This window comes from Desmodus rotundus, chromosome 7 (assembly GCF_022682495.2).
Source record: "Desmodus rotundus isolate HL8 chromosome 7, HLdesRot8A.1, whole genome shotgun sequence".
Taxonomy (NCBI): domain Eukaryota; kingdom Metazoa; phylum Chordata; class Mammalia; order Chiroptera; family Phyllostomidae; genus Desmodus; species Desmodus rotundus.
Window position 1 is genome coordinate 21,743,923 of NC_071393.1, and position 16,563 is coordinate 21,760,485.

The 16,563-nt window shown below is 49.2% G+C and overlaps 1 protein-coding gene across 1 annotated transcript in view; it reads right to left on the reverse strand.

Moving 5' to 3' along the window:
- The window catches only part of FEZ1 (fasciculation and elongation protein zeta 1), a 40,415-nt gene that overhangs the window by 5,099 nt on the left and 18,753 nt on the right, over positions 1-16,563 (reverse strand). The window contains exons 4-8 of the mRNA XM_024557312.3: positions 11,181-11,264; positions 9,102-9,270; positions 5,824-6,095; positions 4,818-4,898; positions 3,427-3,502 (exon numbers count right to left, since the gene is read on the reverse strand). Coding sequence (XP_024413080.1) covers positions 3,427-3,502; positions 4,818-4,898; positions 5,824-6,095; positions 9,102-9,270; positions 11,181-11,264 — 682 coding nt within the window. The remainder of the gene's footprint in view (positions 1-3,426; positions 3,503-4,817; positions 4,899-5,823; positions 6,096-9,101; positions 9,271-11,180; positions 11,265-16,563) is intronic.

A 16,563-nucleotide genomic window follows, 5' to 3' on the forward strand; every position in this document is an offset into this window, starting at 1 on the left:
TTGGTTGTGGGACTTCCATACAGTTTGATTTTTCTGTCAATACTGGTTGTTTTCTGTTTTTTTAAATTGTTGTCGTACTTTTGGTTGTGCGAGGAGGCACAGTGTGTCTGCCTACGCCTCCATCTTGGCTGGAAGTCTCTCTTTTATCTTTTTTTTTTTTTTGCTTTTCTATAATTTCCACATCATCTCCTAAGTATATATCTTTAATAGTCATAAGGATAAACAAATCAATTTTTAAAAAGAATCAGCTTTCAGATGCAGTCGATCTAAATGTTAGCATGCATCACTGAGTGACCAACAAAACTGCCTCTAGAGACGTTCTATTCCTATCAGCCTAGCGTCAGAAAATTCCCTCACCTCCAATTTATTAATAACAAACGAATTACTTCTGACAAATATTTACTTTCTATTTTATGCCCAGGACAGCACTAGAATGTGTGGAGATACAAGACCCTTAGGGGCTCTGAGGAGCTTATAGACTTCTTGTTGAAACGGGATGGGACTCCACATGAAGCACACAATGAGGTGTTAATTACAGCCCGAAGGCTTTTTAGAAAAGTTTTTAAACTAATGTTTTCTGTTATTAAACTAGGTTGCATCTTCTCATACTTAATAATTCACCTTGTAGAAGTCAGCCTTGTAGAAAATCCTTTAAGCAAGTAGCTGGACCTTGTTTATAACATCAAAAAATGAGGGTTAAGGAGGTAGTTTCTACCAATGGATTTCTTCATCAACGATTCCTTAAATAAACTCTATCCCTTCTAGTCTTTCTTTTTTAATTTTATTTATTTATTTTTAGACAGGGGGGGCAGGGGAGAGAAAGAGAGGGAGAAAAATATCAATGTGTGGTTGCCTCTTGCAGGACTGGGGAGCTGGCCTGCAACCCAGGCATGTGCCCTGACTGGGAATCGAGCCAGCAACCCTTTGGTTTGCAGGTCGGTGCTCAGTCCACTGAGCCACACCAGCCAGGGCCCATGTAGTCTTATATAGGTGTATGAAAAATAAGGGAGATCTATATGTAAAAGACATACTTAACAGTGAAGAAAGAACTTTTAAATAAAGGCTCATATTCATAGAAAAATCTGGAATGACATGCATGACACTGTTAAGAGGGGTTGTCTCTGAGAGCCAGACCACAGGGGCTCTTTCTCTGCTCCTTTCTCTGCGATGTGTCCACAGTGTCTGGCTCCTTTCAGGGAGCAAGTGTTACCTTCTGCCAGCAGAGAAAACAGCGAAGGTCAACAGGCCCTGATCACCAGGGTGAGGAGGCAGCCCCGACCACAGAGGCAGGCGCCCGACCCACACCCATGCCCTTGCTCCTCCCGGATGACCCCGTCTAGTTTCAGGGCAGGGTCATGAAACTTCAGGCTAAAAATCAGGAGTGGGTGTAAAACCGAGGTGGCGCTGGCATGAGTCAGCGGCCAGGTCCGAAAAGAGAGACCAAACCCGAGGCCCTCCAGGTGTTGGCTTATTTTGTTTCATTTCTTCTGTATTTTTAGACATAGATTCACGTCAACTGAAGGGGCTGGAAATACTCTGCAGCTGAGCATGGGCCAGACTAGATGCTGCGCCAAGGAAACAGCCATAAAAATACAATAAGGGCACTCAGTCAACAGGTGTCTGAGTTGATCTCCAAAATTCATATGAGCCATCCAGTGCCCACAGCTGGCCTCCAGTCTGTTCAGGAGTCGGGTACAGAGGAAATACTGTCCACAAATCCACACAAGGATTTGGCAAAAAACAAAACAAAACAAAACAAACCTTTCATAACCTACAAGAGAATTGGTATTCGGGAAAGAGGACATTTTTCTTCTTTTCATGGGAATAAAATATGGGAATGTGGTATATCCACATGATAGAAGAGAGAGCCATAAAAAAAAATGTTAACCAAATGTTAACTGATGTGACTAAAATCACAATACAAAATTTTATAGCCAGTCTATTCCCAAGTACATGAAAAAGACATAAAATATTGTAGCTGAGAAACACCAAATAGCAAGCGCAGCCCAGGGGACGAGGAGTTCTTTACTTTCCTTTGTTCACTTTTCAGTATTTTCCCAGGATTCTAAATGATGGATATACTCCAGCTACAATTTTTTCAGTGTGCTTAAAAAATGTCAACTAACTCACCGTTTCTTAATTAAAATGAAAGGATTTCACAGCGAATTCCTTAATGAGGGTCTGTAATAAATACATCGCTCCTCCTCTGTTAAGACCATGATAGAGTACTTTACATACATCAGCCTTCATCCTTTGCCAATTAATTTTCCAAATGCTGACTACTTGTGAAAACACAAACGCCTATAAATGTCAGTTCGTCTCTACCTGCTCCCTTCAAAGAAAAAAAATCTTAGTGCATATTTATGCAAATAAAGGAATTTAAAATGAGTCCAAAGGAGGCCAACGTCTTTTGAATTTAAAATTCCGGAGTCTCAAGGACACGGTACCCATCGATGTCAGCAGGATTTCTATTTGCCAGCACCTTCTGCTTTAGTCCAAATTGATCAAAATGAGAATGTTTGGTCCCTTTTAGCCCTTGGGCCCAGCAGGCATCCGTCACCCTCAGCTGGGTAGACCAAGCTCCTCTCCCATCCGCGGAGGCACCCCCTGCGGCTGGCGCAGTGCCTCCCCGCAGCGCTGCCCTGGGCTGGGCGGCCTGGCTGGCACGCCACTCACGCAGTGCACGGTTGCCAGGGAGATGGGCGGCTCCTGATTCCCTGAGCCTGTCACATCTCAGCCTAGGGTTCTCTTCCGAAAAGAATCAAGCCGACACTGACGGTTCACACCGTGCGACCCAGCGCTTTGGGGGTTGTAGTGTTAAATGCATATAAAGAGATTTTACCTGCAAAAGGCTCTTTATACACATTGTTTTCTCTCCTAGCTCAGAAATGTTTATCAATATTTGACAATAGAGCCAAAGTGGAGGAGAGCAGGCAGTCATTTCTTGAAAAGAAAACCAGACTCTCTTCTTTCCAATCAGCCTTTTCCCACCCAAGAAACTTTGCTTCTCGTTAAAAATACAGCCAGCCCCACGGACCGAGCCCCCTGCTTAGGGGACACAAGTTCAGACTAAGCAGCGTCCTCAAGCTGTGGAGGAGAAAACAGGCACCGCAGAGGATGCAGAGCCTTGAGAACTGCTGCGTGAGCCAGAGTGTCCCTGCACAGCCCCGCCCCCTCCCCCAACCTCTTTCACCAGTTCATTCTCCTCTGGCTAATCTCTTCCCTGTGGGAACTGGGAGAGGCACCACTGCAGAGTACTTGCATTTCGCCCCTGCTCAGGGGCAGGCGTGGCAATGATACAGGGCACAGCCCCACCCACCTAGAACTGTTCCCGGAAATCTCAGGCCTGAGGCACCAAGGACAAACTCACGGGGAAGGGTGCAGAAAAACGAGCAGCTGACCTCGCCGAGAATGAGAGCAACTCACTGTTTGTCAGCATCTGGAGGTCTTCCACCGACGGAGGCGACGCTTTCTTCTCGTAAGGGATGACTGTGTTCAGGTACTAGGAGACAAACAGCATGCAGGGCTTGAGATGCTGGGTGCGAGTCCTCTGGGGTTGGCACGTGTAAGACCACCTGCACGGGGACTGTGCTTTTCTCTGTCCGTGCTCGACGACACCGTGACTCGCACACCAGCGTCTCAGGACCTTTGTCTTTGCGGAGTGTCTCTGGACACACTATGACTTGACTGCCAGGAAAAAATGTCCCTCCGTTCCAGCCTGTGCGTTTTCCAGACACTAGAAACTCTTTGGTTATTTAAAAGTCCTGGTGAGATTCTCCTCACGTGGGCTGGGAGCACAGAGAGGGTGTTACATTTTCTTACCCTTTGCGGTGCAATTTGGGAATGAACGGTTTGTCTTTTGTCAAAATGACAGGCGAGAGAACCTCAGCCAGCCCTTGGGGTTGAATGTTGGGTTTGCGCCCTCTGCTGGATTTGAGGCGCTGCTACAACAAAATCATCTCGGGGGCCCAGGGGGCCACCAGGCGCTAACTAGGCCAGAGAGACCTCGAAGGGCTCTAAGGGCGCCCGGCATAGCGAGTGAGAAGACCTCCAGACCAAAAGTCAGAAGACCGCATGTTAGTCTTGGCTCTGCCACTTGGCTCCCCCACACAGTAGCAGTGTGGCTGTGGGGAAATCTTGTCCAACCTCTCTGGGCCTTACTTCTCAGTGAAATAAGGGGACTGAGTTAGTCGTCCCTAAACTCTCTTCCCATAACGTGTTCCAGGATTCTAACACTTAGGATTCAGCTACCAACGTGTGTGAAACACGTGCACAATCTATGTGCACTTACTCCACAGCCTGACCCTGGTCCATTTGCACGCAGCCGCTGCTGGTCTACTGTGTGCGCCTCGAGGTGGGGATGGAACTACTCTTCTTTGTGCCCCGGGGGCCTAGCACCAGAGGTCAGCACCCGAAGGGTGTGCGGGAAACGTTTTGAACATTAAGTAACCAGAGATGCGTCTCAGGCACCTGATTGCATGGAGCCAGAGCCGACTGGGAGATGCCACCACGTGGCTCAGAGTTGGGTGGGCAGCTAAAGGGCAAGTCCCGGTGGGCAGGTCTAAGCTCTCAAACGGGATTGGACATCAAATGCGTTTCCCTTTTAATGCATTTAGTTCTTAAAACAAGCTAACTTGTAGGTCTACAAGCAGTGTCGAGTTTTAAGGTTTATTCTGTTCCTCCCGCTGAGTAGAACAGGTTAGGACCACGGTTACTGAGCACTGGGAATCACCATTCTCCGCTCTGCCGGCAGGGGGTGTGGGGGCCACGTGGCTAGCGTCTAGGAGGAGCGCGGGGACCAGGGAGATGGCTCATACCTGTTTGTCAGTTCCGGAGGAACCAAAAGTCTGGCGGATGCTGCTCTGCAGGATGTTCGAGATGCCTTCCATGCTGAAGCGCTGGGGGAGAAGAGACTCAAGAAGAGCAGATGCTTCCTGCCCCTTGGTGGTCACCCCCAGGGGGACTGTGTGTCCTCCCCCAACCACCCAGACCCACGAGCCACCACTCGGTCCAGGCAACTACCTCAGAGTCCAGTGACTGGACAGTAAATGTAAGACCTGGGCTAAGAGACAGGTCGAAATGTAAACCTGGGCTATAAGAGAATAAAAAGTCTCAAAGACTCTTATCTAAGCAAGACACCCCCAGGGCCCCCTCATTTTCGCCTCCACTGTGTAAATAGGAAAATAAAGCCACACAGTAACACGTGGACAGATGATGATGCAAATATCTTAGGGAAGAAAACAAAATGCCCAGTCATTGGGAAGGGCAGATGTCAAGCAACGGTCCTTATCTGGGATGCTTTTCCCAAATGCGCCGACCTAGGCCCAGTTCAGTGGGTATGGGATAGAGCCGAGGCAGGGGCATTTGGAAAAATCTCCTTGGATAATTCTACCGAGCTGCCCTGATTGAGACCATTGGTCTGCAGAATCCTGTCAATGTAACACTAAAGCATCATAATTTTCAGTCCTGCAACACCCTACAGACAATCTAGAGCGAAGTCAGGACTCTACACTCAGCAAGCAGCGGGAGTTCTGACCCCAAGTCCTAAACGCCTTCACCCCGCTTGTCTAAAGTCTTGACTAAGAGAGAGAACACATTCAATGATTTCCTCCTGTTCACCCCCGTCTCCTCCAGCTAGACCTGCGTCCTCTGGGGAGGAGAGGAGACAGGTGGCCTCCTCTCCCTCTTTATCCCCCATCTGCCACCGTGTCCTGCTCAGCGTAGGCCCATTTCTGAGTTCAATGCAGAGCTGGAGCTGGGACCTGAAGCGTTGACAGCATGAAGCGGAACACCGCCGGGCTTCCAGCTGGGTGGCTCACGTACCTTGAGAGGCATCTGGTTCCCCTTCTCCACGCGGCTGCTCTGCAGGCTCAGCCCTTTCTCTTTCCGCCTCTTTTTCATCAGCTCTCGCTGCTCCTTCTGTTTGTTCTGGACCTCAATGAGCACTGTGATGAAAGAGTTCTTCACTTCCTTCTCAAATTCCAGCTCATCCCGGCGGGCCAGCTGTTGCACCAGCTCCTCTGAGAAGTCTCGGATGGCACCTTCCACTTGGTCCAGCAGCTCGGTCAGCTCAGAGCCAGACATGTGCCTCAGTCCTGCGGGGAAGACCGTCCACAGGTGACACCTGCATTCCAGCCAGAGCCCACTGCAGAGGGTCCTGGGGCCGCTGCCTCTTGAGCTGGGACAGCCCCTCTGGGGGAGACCCCTTCCAACTCCTTGAAGGGCCAGGAAAGACATTCACAATTTAGGGGCATGCCAGGAAGGGCGGGGTCAGTATATCGTCTGCAGAAAAGAACATCACTCTCAGGGAAACAAAGGAGGAAGAAGAAACAGCCACCAGGGAAGTCAGTGGACTCTGCCCACAAAAAAAGTATGTGGACAGACACATGGTTTCCTGATCCCTTGTTCAGTCCTCCACATTTTCCTGTTTGTATAATATTGTATTCTTTATGTGAAATGGATTGAGAATTGGTGGTGGAGGGAGGGGGTGTTAAGAGGAAGTTCTGGCACCGGTGCTGAAGAGGAATAGAGGGTGGTGCCTATTCCCAAGAACTGACCGAGAGCAAAATAAGCAGAGCCATTGGAGGCCTTCTTTATGCCTGTAGTCAAAAGTGTGTGAGGCGTGCGGAAGACTGGTGGCAAGGAGTGAAAAATGGATGCTGGTGGGCTGAGAGTGGTCTGCTACTGTCAGAAAAAAGGAAAGGGAACCTGAGGTCATGAGAGACGGATGACTTTATTTAAATTTTTTAAATATGTTTATAGATTTTAGAGAGAGAGGAAAGAGAGGAAAAACGCCCATCAATCTGAGAAACATCGATTGGTTACTTCCCGTAGGCACCCTGACTGGGGATCGAACCGGCAACCTTTTGACGCGTGGGACAATGCTCCAAGCAACTGAGCCCCACCAGCAACAGCAAGATAGCGTCATTTTAAATTCCTATCCTGTAAGACTTCTTCATTTCAAATGGACTCAAGCCCTGGCCAGGTGGCTCAGCTGGTTGGAGCATCGTCCCATACATCAAAAGGTTGTAGGTTCGATCCCTGGTTGAGGCCCTATGGGAGGCAGCCAATCTGTGTTTCTTCTCACATGTCTGTCTGTCTGTCTCTTTCCCTCTCCCTCTCTCTCGGTCTCCATCACTGAAATCACTGAATATATCCTCGGGTGAGGATTTAAAATAAAATGAACTCAGAAAGCATCTTGGCAAATGTATCCCTTTCTAATGGCATCTTTTGTTTCTGCCTCAGAATCTCCATTTCCTCCTCCTTTTTGTTTCTGCTTTGCCCGGATACTTGCTGACTCGGTCCGACTTCCCCCTTTATTTTGTTCTGTGGCGCCGCCCGCCGCCTCCTGCTTTTGCCATTTCACTCTGCACTTCAGCTGTTCTCACGAGCCTTCTGCTGACCATGTCCATGTTTGGGGCCTTTGTGTGACTGAGAACAGGCTGACTGGGGCAGCTGTGAATGCGGAGTCACAGCCAAGTCCGCTCCATCTCTCTGCACAGGCTCCTCCTGCGTGTCACCGCCCAGCCTCTGCTCCTTGCTGCCCGAGCCTCACTCCCACCGCAGCAATTCAGGTTGCGCCTCCATTTCCACCGCTATTCTAATCCCTGTTTGGGTCTGTATGTCCTGGGCCACCCACCTTCTGCCTCCATGTCCCTAAGTCTCTGCCACCAGCACCCTCCCGCCCACCCACCCTGTCCAAAAGAGTTATTCCCAGGGGTGCGGCACCCCTGCAGCAAGAACGACATCATCCCTACAGATGGATGGACTTTATACATAGCTTTGCCTTTGCTGTGTTATATCTATTTTTTTTGTCTTCACCTGAGGACTTTTAGGGAGAGAGGAAGAGGTTTGGGGAGAGAGAGAAACATTGACAGGTTGCCTCTCACATGTGCCCCATCCAAGGATCAAACTCACAACCTGGATATGTGCCCTGACTGGGAACTGAACCCACGACCTTTCAAACTACCAGACGATGTGCCAACCAACAGAGCCACATGGGCCAGGGCCTTTTCATTTCATTCTTCATCCACCTGTTTCTTTGCACAATCATAATTACTACAAATCTGCATCAGAGAATCAATACGATACACAGATTAAGAGGCGGGACTCTGGAGCTAACCCACCTGGCTTCAAATTTGGCTCCGACCCTTCCGACTCGTGTGTGGCGCAAGGGGAGATGCAAATTCACAGTAAGAGGCTTGCTTCTCCCTGTTGAAAATAAGGGAGGCGACTTCCCCTCTCCCTGACCTCCCTGCTCCCTCAGAATTCCTCTCTCTGTCCTCTTCCAATGAATGCCAGTCATTTGAATGGCTGGATAAGGCTCTTGCCAGTCTCCAGCCTCAGAAATGTTTCCTCAAGAATTGGGGAGTCAGTGCTTTGAAAAGCAATCATCGAGGAGGATAACGGGACCTGTGTTGTCCCCTGACTCCAAACTGCAAACCTTAATTACTGTAACGCATTGCATCCACTTAGCTCTCAAGAAGAGTGAGGTTTCTTTCTGGTCCTGTAGTCCCTTTGCGGGTAGCTCATGGTGTGCGTCACATTCTGGCTTAACGCTTCTTCAGTGAGAAAACTGTTTTCTTTCTCCCTACTTCCATGGAAAAGGCTTTCTGAGTAAGAGGAGGTTTTATTTTTAATCACGTTTTTGCAACATTGGCCTTGCAAAAGTCGCTAAACCTCTCAGAGCACGCAGCTAACCCGGAATGGGGTTGGTGTGCAGACGAAAGGAGGTTGTGTGTAGAAAGTTCTGGAACAGGGTGGCTCGCAGAGAGCTCTCCAAAACCATCAGCTGTTATTATTACCTGTTGTAGGGTTTTTTTCATCTATGTTTGTAGTGGCATCATTTCGAATAGTGGGTTCAGATTTCTTCTACTTAGTCTGCTTCAGTCTTATTCTTTGCTTAGGTTGACCATTTTAATTTGCTCAACTGCCTTTTTATTTCCAAAAATGCTAACTTCCCCCCTGATGCCCAGTAAGAAAGATGTTGCCAACTCCCTAGGTGCGAGGTTCTATTGGCTACACGTGAAGCGTGTGCCCAGTGCCTGGTCCCCCAGCAGGGGACCAGCCTCAGCAGGCCCGCCCCACCCCGGAGCCCTCACCTTCGTAGGACCAGTTGTTGTTGAAGGTCTGGGTCAAGGCCTGCATCTCCTGCAGGAGGACCGAGTCCGCCTGGGAGGAAGTTTCGCCCCCATCCTCCTCTTCCAGAACCTCCTCTTCCTCCTCGGGGTCTGGCGAGTTCTGCATCATCTCTTCGATCTCCTCAATTACCTGAAGAAGGAACACGAGAGACCACTGCCTGTGTCCTCTGCTGGAGGGACATTCAGGCTTCACTTTAATCAGAGAAGGGCACGGCTCATTTGCTGTCTGAACAATTCCTACAGCCATGTTGTTACTCAATAAATATTAAATAATAATCCAAATAGATCAGACCAAAGGCTTACACCCACTCCTTCCTTAATGCAAAGCTTCTTCCAAGAACAGCGTTTAGGTGAGTGCTTTATTGGAAATAAACATCTCTTTCAGGAAACGCAGCGGAGCTGCCGGGAAGGGAACATTCACTTCAATTTGCCCAGCACTTTACTTCTAAGTGGGAAAGTATTTTATCCACCCAGCGTTTACGTGAAACTCAGCCGGTTCATTGTTACAATGTGTATGACTGGGGGGAAAACATCAACGGAGTGTTCCTGCCACAACTCCAGAGGCGGGGGTGGGGTGGGGTGTTTGACAGAGAGGGAAATGGCTATTGGTCCAGAACTCTAGACAGGAACTGAAGCTGCCTGGCAGCCAGGGAAAATCAAGGTGATAAAGTAATAAAAGGCTGGGTAGGGGCTGCAGAACAGAAAATAGGTAAGAAATCCCCTCTACTCTACACGCCTGGTAGGAGGGTACTCCTGGAAGTGAGAGTAGAATTAGGTAATGGCCAAGAGGAGTACGGGCGAACGACTTCGCACATTAGTTTTTTCACAAAAAGGACGCCGAATAAGCAAAGACTACTTCTGAAAGGACTCCGTAGATGAGACTGGTCACAGCGGTGACCTGATCTCTGCATTTGCCTGTTCCTGATGCTGTGACAACTCCGGCTCCAGGGCCACCGGACTGAGGTCTTTGAAGTGGGTCTCCTCGGGTTAGGCAGAAGCAAAGATAAGAAGACTTAAGATCCCCTCCTTTGGCATAACTGCTGTTTTAGTCCCAAACCTTCTCCTCTCTAGTCACCAATGTAGGGGACGTGCAATCTTTGATTCCTGATAGCCATTCATAGAAGGCAAGCAAGGGACACCCCCACTCTTAGAATTGTATGGCTGAGTCCCTTTCTCTCAGAGTAGTCACCGTTGAATTCTGTCCCTGAGCTGTCTTTCTCCTAAAACTCGCAAGAATAACTGTTCACCCCTGTCTTTTTTAAACTGGTTCCCTTTGATCTCTGCATCCTAACCTGTTTACATCCCACTTTTTACCATGAACACAGAAGCATTCCTTTTACTGAAAAGCTTTCTGGCATCCAAAGCTCCCAATGGAGCCTTTTCGGAATTACTTTGTGAGCAAACGTGCGTGGTGCCTGCTCCGAACAGCCATCCACAGCTGTTTGTTGACTAAAAGGTTCAATGAGGAACCCAAAGATCCAATATTATTCTCCCGCAGGAATAAATTATTAAAGCCAAAAATAGAATTAAGTCAATCACATGTGAAGTACTGTATCTTTTTTATTTTATTTTTTACAAACAAAGAGAGACAAGTGTCTCTAAGGCTCCCTTTGGAAGGCTGGAATTCTCAGCGTTCTCTGAAATGCGAGCAAATACCCATCACATGAAAGCCTCCTCCTCCACGTCTGTTTGTGGAAGAACAGGTGCGTGGGGCCCTTGTCGCGGTGTCTGCACTCCGGGCACAATGAATTCGAGTGAGCTTTAGCAGGAAGCAAAGTCGGTGAACACGGCCCGCCCCTGCCTGTGACCAACGCAGAGCCCACCCTCGCCAAGCGTCAGAAACTGGGTTCGTATCTACAGCAGCGGCGAAAACTGCAGCATAAAGAGAAATGAAATCCCTTCCGAAAGACGCTCCAGGTCACCCACACATTTTTCTTCTGCCTTCAATGGATGTGACAAGGATATTCTTTTAAAGTTTTTCTCTATGAAAAAGACAAAACCAAAAAAAAAAATCCCAAGAACCAAGGGACATACTCCTACCTGATCTGCTGTGAGCAGAGGCTCCTCGTTGATGCCGGAATCATGTTCACTCTTCTCGTTGAACTCTTCCTCTTTGTCATGGATCTGAGGGGGGATGGAATTCTGATTGGCCGTCAGCAGAACTAGGGTTCTCTCTAGTCTCTAGAACAGATGACACTGCCTGAGAGGCCACGCCAGCCACCCACTGGGTAAAAAAGGGGTCTGACCCAGGCTGGTGTGGCTCAGTGGACTGAGCATTGGCCTACGAACGGAGAGGTCACTGGTTCAATCCCTGGTCAGGGCACATGCCTGGGTTTCAGGCCAGGTCCTCAGCTGGAGGCGTGCGAGAAGCAACCACACATTGATGTTTCTCTCACACATCCATGTTTCTCTCCCTCTCCTTCTCCCTCCCTCCCCCCTCTGTAAAAATAAATAAATAAAATCTTTCAAAAAATAAAAAAAATAAAAGGGAGTGTGAAGAGGCCCCAGAGTCCCATCTAGCCTCACACGTGCCCCCAGCATCCCACACGCCCGGCTGAGCGTGGCTCGGTGGGATAAAGACAACGAGGGGCGAGCGGCCTGCACCAGCCTGACTCAGGGAGCAGCACTGTTCTTTCACCCAAAGGCTGGTCTCCCTTGTGTGAGCAGGAACCTTCTCGAGGGGACTGATACTGTGACCAACTCCTGCAGCAAAGACAGACTACTTTGTATAAGGAGTTTCCCTCTGGGAGTTTGTTTCCAGAATTTACTTTATTAGGCGTTGGGAGGGACAGGCCGCTCTAGTGCAGAGTCGTGCTTTTAGCCTTTGATGAAATGCCCTCCCGCCGCTGGAATCGAGGGTGTCCCAGCTGACGGAGGATGGACGAATCCGTCTGGGACAGGGCTGACCACACGAACGAGAGGCCAAACTGCCCGACAAAGACTGTCAAACATTTGCCCTGTGTCCCCAAAATTCCGTACACCCAAGTAAGATTCTGAACGTTCCCAACCAGCGAGAGTCTAGATGTCAGTGTCCAAGGAGGTATTCAGAATATCTGCCTCTACTGACCACATCCCAAACGGCCATGGCCTGGCGTTTATGTTCAGATCTGGCAAAAATAAGCCTCTAAGCCACCTAACAAGCTGCCTGTGCTCAGGAGGCTGATTGGAACGTCACACAGGTGCCGCCACAAAGTGTCTTCAGGAAATCTTTCCGCAGAGCCCGCTTTTCCTCCGCTCACCAGTGGCTGGCATGCTCCTCCGCCTCTTCCCTGGGGCTACGTGTTCCCGTGCTAACAGGAGACACCAAGTTCCCACCCAAGCAGCCGTGCCAGAAGTCGCCTGTCCTCAGAAACTTCTTCATTGAGCTGCACCTTGGCAGACTCCCGTAACAAAACACGCACCTTCTGTCTCCATTTGCTTAAAACCAGGACTATGTCATAAAAAAATTAATCAAATATATATTAAATGCCATCTGCGCTCAACCTGGAGAAGGGGTAGGACAGGGAGGTAAGGGGACCCTTTGGGGGGCTGTGTGCCAGGTGGTGACATCTATTTCTGCTGTGGAACCCAGATGCCCCTCTCTCTGCCAAGTCCACCACCTGTGGTACCACCTGGCTGCCCAGCTCCCCACCGTGCAGAACAAAACTCCCGGCCCCACAGCCTGTTCGCAGCTGCGCTCTTAGGGCAGAACTTTGTTAGGGCCAGAAAGTCCTAGGCTAGAAGACAGCTCATTCTGTTTTCTGTTTGGATTATTTTTTTTTATAAGCATCTGACAGCAAGGGTTAGTCTATAACCAGATTTTTAAAATATTAAGTCTATTTTAAAAACGGAGGGTTCACATTTTCTGAAACGTGGCCAGTTTTAGTGGGTTTACGTCACTGACTGTTAACACGGCATCTTTCAACTATACCCTCTCCCTTCCCGAGGGCCTCCCTGGGCGCCCCTGGTGGAAGGCAGGCGGGGAGCTTTTAGACACATCCTTCTCGCTGCTCACACGTTAGAGCTCATGGCATGAATGACTCTTAGTCAGAGCTTTCCTCTCTCCCCCTCTCTGGCACAAAGCCTAGATTCGGATTTGCTTGGGTTAAAAGAGATTTGAAAATCAACCGCAAGCTTGTGAAAGCTACCCAGAGTTCCCAGTATTACGGCAGCCGTACCCACCCCATATTTTCTCAGGTCTCAGAAGTCTGCCACTAAACATAAAATCAAATAAAAGGAGAAGCATGCACGAAGTATTCCCAGGAAGGCCTGTTTCTCTTCTACACGTGGCTTACCCGCTCCTTCTGTCTGCTCCTACCACGCACGCTCTGTCCCTGGCCTTCCCTCCTCCTAATTTTCTCACCCTCCCCGCCCCCACCATTGTCTCTCAGTCCTGCCAGGCTCTCTTCTGCTTCAGCAGGTGCTGTCACTTCTCAACAAGCCCTCTCTCCTTACAATGTCACTTACAGACTCCCGGGTTTCGAGTTCGATCCCCAGGTGGGGCGCATGTGGGAGGCAACCCATCGATGCATCTTGAGGCAAGGTCTCTCCCTCCCTCCCTCTCTCCCTCTTTCCCTCTCTCCCTCCCTTCCTCTCTCCCTCAAATCAATGGACATATCCTCGGGGGAGGATTAAAAAATAAAATAAATAAAATAAAATGACAGTGAGTCCTTGTGTTTACTATAACCATTACCCAGGGTCCTTTGCCGGCGCATTCCAAATTACTGTGTCTGTAAACGGAAGGGACTGTCTGCAGCACAGTGCCTCCCCCGCTCCCCATGCCTGTTCACGGTGTGGGGGGGGGTGCCTTCTTGACCAGAATTAAGAGAACAAAGATATACTTTCGCTCTAGTCAGAAAGTAGAAAAAATTTTAAAAGTTGCCCATAGGTACCCAGGCCAAGGGAAAAGCTACCATACCCCTTTGGGGCTGTGAGCATCGGGAAAGGTCTGTGTGGGTCAGGTCAGTGGCTCTGGGTCCCCACAGTGAGGTGCGCAGAGCACGGCCAACAGCGAGCGACAGCGGACAGTTGCTGAATTGATGAGCAGATGAAAAGGAGAGGACCCTGGGCCAGCACTATCGCCTCCTGTACTCAGCGCCACCTCCACAGGTGGCTGAGCTGCTCGGTCACCTGGGACACAGACAGATGTAACCGACTTCCCTGAACTTCCACATCCTCTTGTCCAAGACGGCCACCATCTCTGTTCATTAAACTCATAGGGACAAGAGGACCATCTTTTATATCACAGTCAGAAACAGAGTGGGCGAATTAATTTAAAAAACCAATAAGGTGGAGAGTGTGAATAGTAATAACAACCATACATACAGACACGCATGGCTTAAACATATTATTTTGACCTAAAAATATAAATGTGAAAAGATAAAAATGCACTGATTTATTCACCAGCTCCTAGTATAAGGCTAAGACATCTTCTACGATGGCCTCTGAATAGAGTTTCGCGTAGTCTCTCCTGAATCATCCCGATGATAACACCATTTTAAACGGCTTCCCATTTCTGCTTTCACAGCAGAAGGAAGGCGCACAGGACACCGAGCACACACTTACTCCTCGTCCCCCTGAGACCCTCCGTAAGTGAGAGCAAAGGGATCAAAGAAGAATGTCCCACAGGGACAAAAGGAACGGAAGAAGAGACGGGAATAGCAGCAGAGATGTCGGAAAGCAGATGCTGACCTAGCCAACTAGCGAGAGTTAGAGTCAAACCCTGTGCAGGAAGCTGCCAAACGTAAGTGGATTTGCTCCGAAGAACTTGAAAGGCTCAAGACTGCAGGCTTCAGGGAGGGGTGCGAGGTGGCTATAAAGGGTTTGTCAGGATTTGTCATCAGGAGCAGTTGAGACCCCAGGTCTCTTCTCTCTTCCTGTGTAGAAAGGCCACCACCATCCTCTCACCCTCAAAGGCTCTGGAGGTTTCACCCTGGTCCAGTGGCTCGGTTGGAGCATTGCCCCATCCACCAGAGGGTTGCGGGTTCGATCCCTGGTCAGGGCACATACCTAGGTTTCACGTTCCATCCCTAGCAGGGTGTGTACAGGAGGCAACCCATCGATGTTTCTCTCTCACATCTCTCTCTCTCCCTACCCCACCTTCCTCTCTAAAATCAAGAAACATATCTTCAGGTGAGGATTTAAAAAAAAAAAAAACACCGGAAGTTTCACTCTGGGAAGGTTGAACTAGGGAGGCTCTGGACTCAGAGACACCAGGTCATCTGCAAGTAGGGGTGCGGGATCTTACCGAAAGCGGTGGGATTAAGTAAAAATCTGCTTACTCACCGTACACCCCCAACCTCCTCCCTGACTGGGCACCAAGGGCACCAGTGAGCAGGCTGATTCCCCTAGGCCAAGACTTTGGAAAACTGCACCTTGTAGCCAGCACATCTCTGCAGATATATGCCGGTATTGGGGGCTTCCAAACAAAATGACCGGCTAGCTTCTGGTGGGTCACCGTACAGTGCGTTCCAGCAGGAGGCAAGCCCCGCCCCGCCGAAAGAGCTCAGCCTTCTGACCTCACTTTTAAATAGGAAAAGATGCCCAGGGACTGTCAGCCATTTGAGGACAGTTCCCAACGTGAGAGACAGGAGCTAAAACACAGGACGAAAAAGGAAAATCAAAAGTAATAACGGCTCCTGAGCCTTGCCCTCCCCTCTTTCCTCCCTGCCTTCCTCCACAAGCCTGTTCCCTTTGCCTTTCTCTCTCCTAAGCACCAAGAGCTCTTCTTCTGCCTCTGTGACTGGTCCCGTGAGTCTACACAGGCCAGCTGGCTCACTTCTACTACCTCTGTGTCTTCCTAAATTAACTTTCTCTTATAATGTGTGTGTGTTTGGGGGAGGGGGGAGGAAGCAATACAGATGGCAGAAGAAATCCCTTCCTATCATCACTGCCCTCAGAGGGATAGCGAGAAAACACTGCTTCCTCACCAGAGGAAAGAGCTCTTAGAAATTAAAAATGGGATAGCAAATTTCAGCCTAGAGTAGAATTGAAAAATTGCCTAGAGAGTAAAATAAAATAAGTAGATGGAAAGTGGAAAGAAAAAAAAAAATCAGGAGATTTTTACGTTCAACACTTGAATACAAGGAATTCCAAAAAGTGGAAACAGAAGAGATGGCCTCGCTAGCCACCAGAGGGGAACTAGTCCCCGACTTACCCCCTCCTGCCGCGAACAGCTATAAATCTGGGCCAAATCTATGAGCCCATTGTTTGCGGGCCCTGGACACTGGCGGTACAAGGCTGTGGTCCCTGACAGAGGAGGAAAACAGGGAGTCAACGAGAGCTGAGAGAATCTGCCACCTGTGGCCTTGCCCTACGGCAGATACTACGGAGAGGGTTTTGACCTGAAAGGAAATGATGGAAAATCACATCTCCAGGAACAAATATAAAAATACCAAAAATGGTAAGTATGTGGGTAAATGTACAAAATTACCCTGAGCCCCTG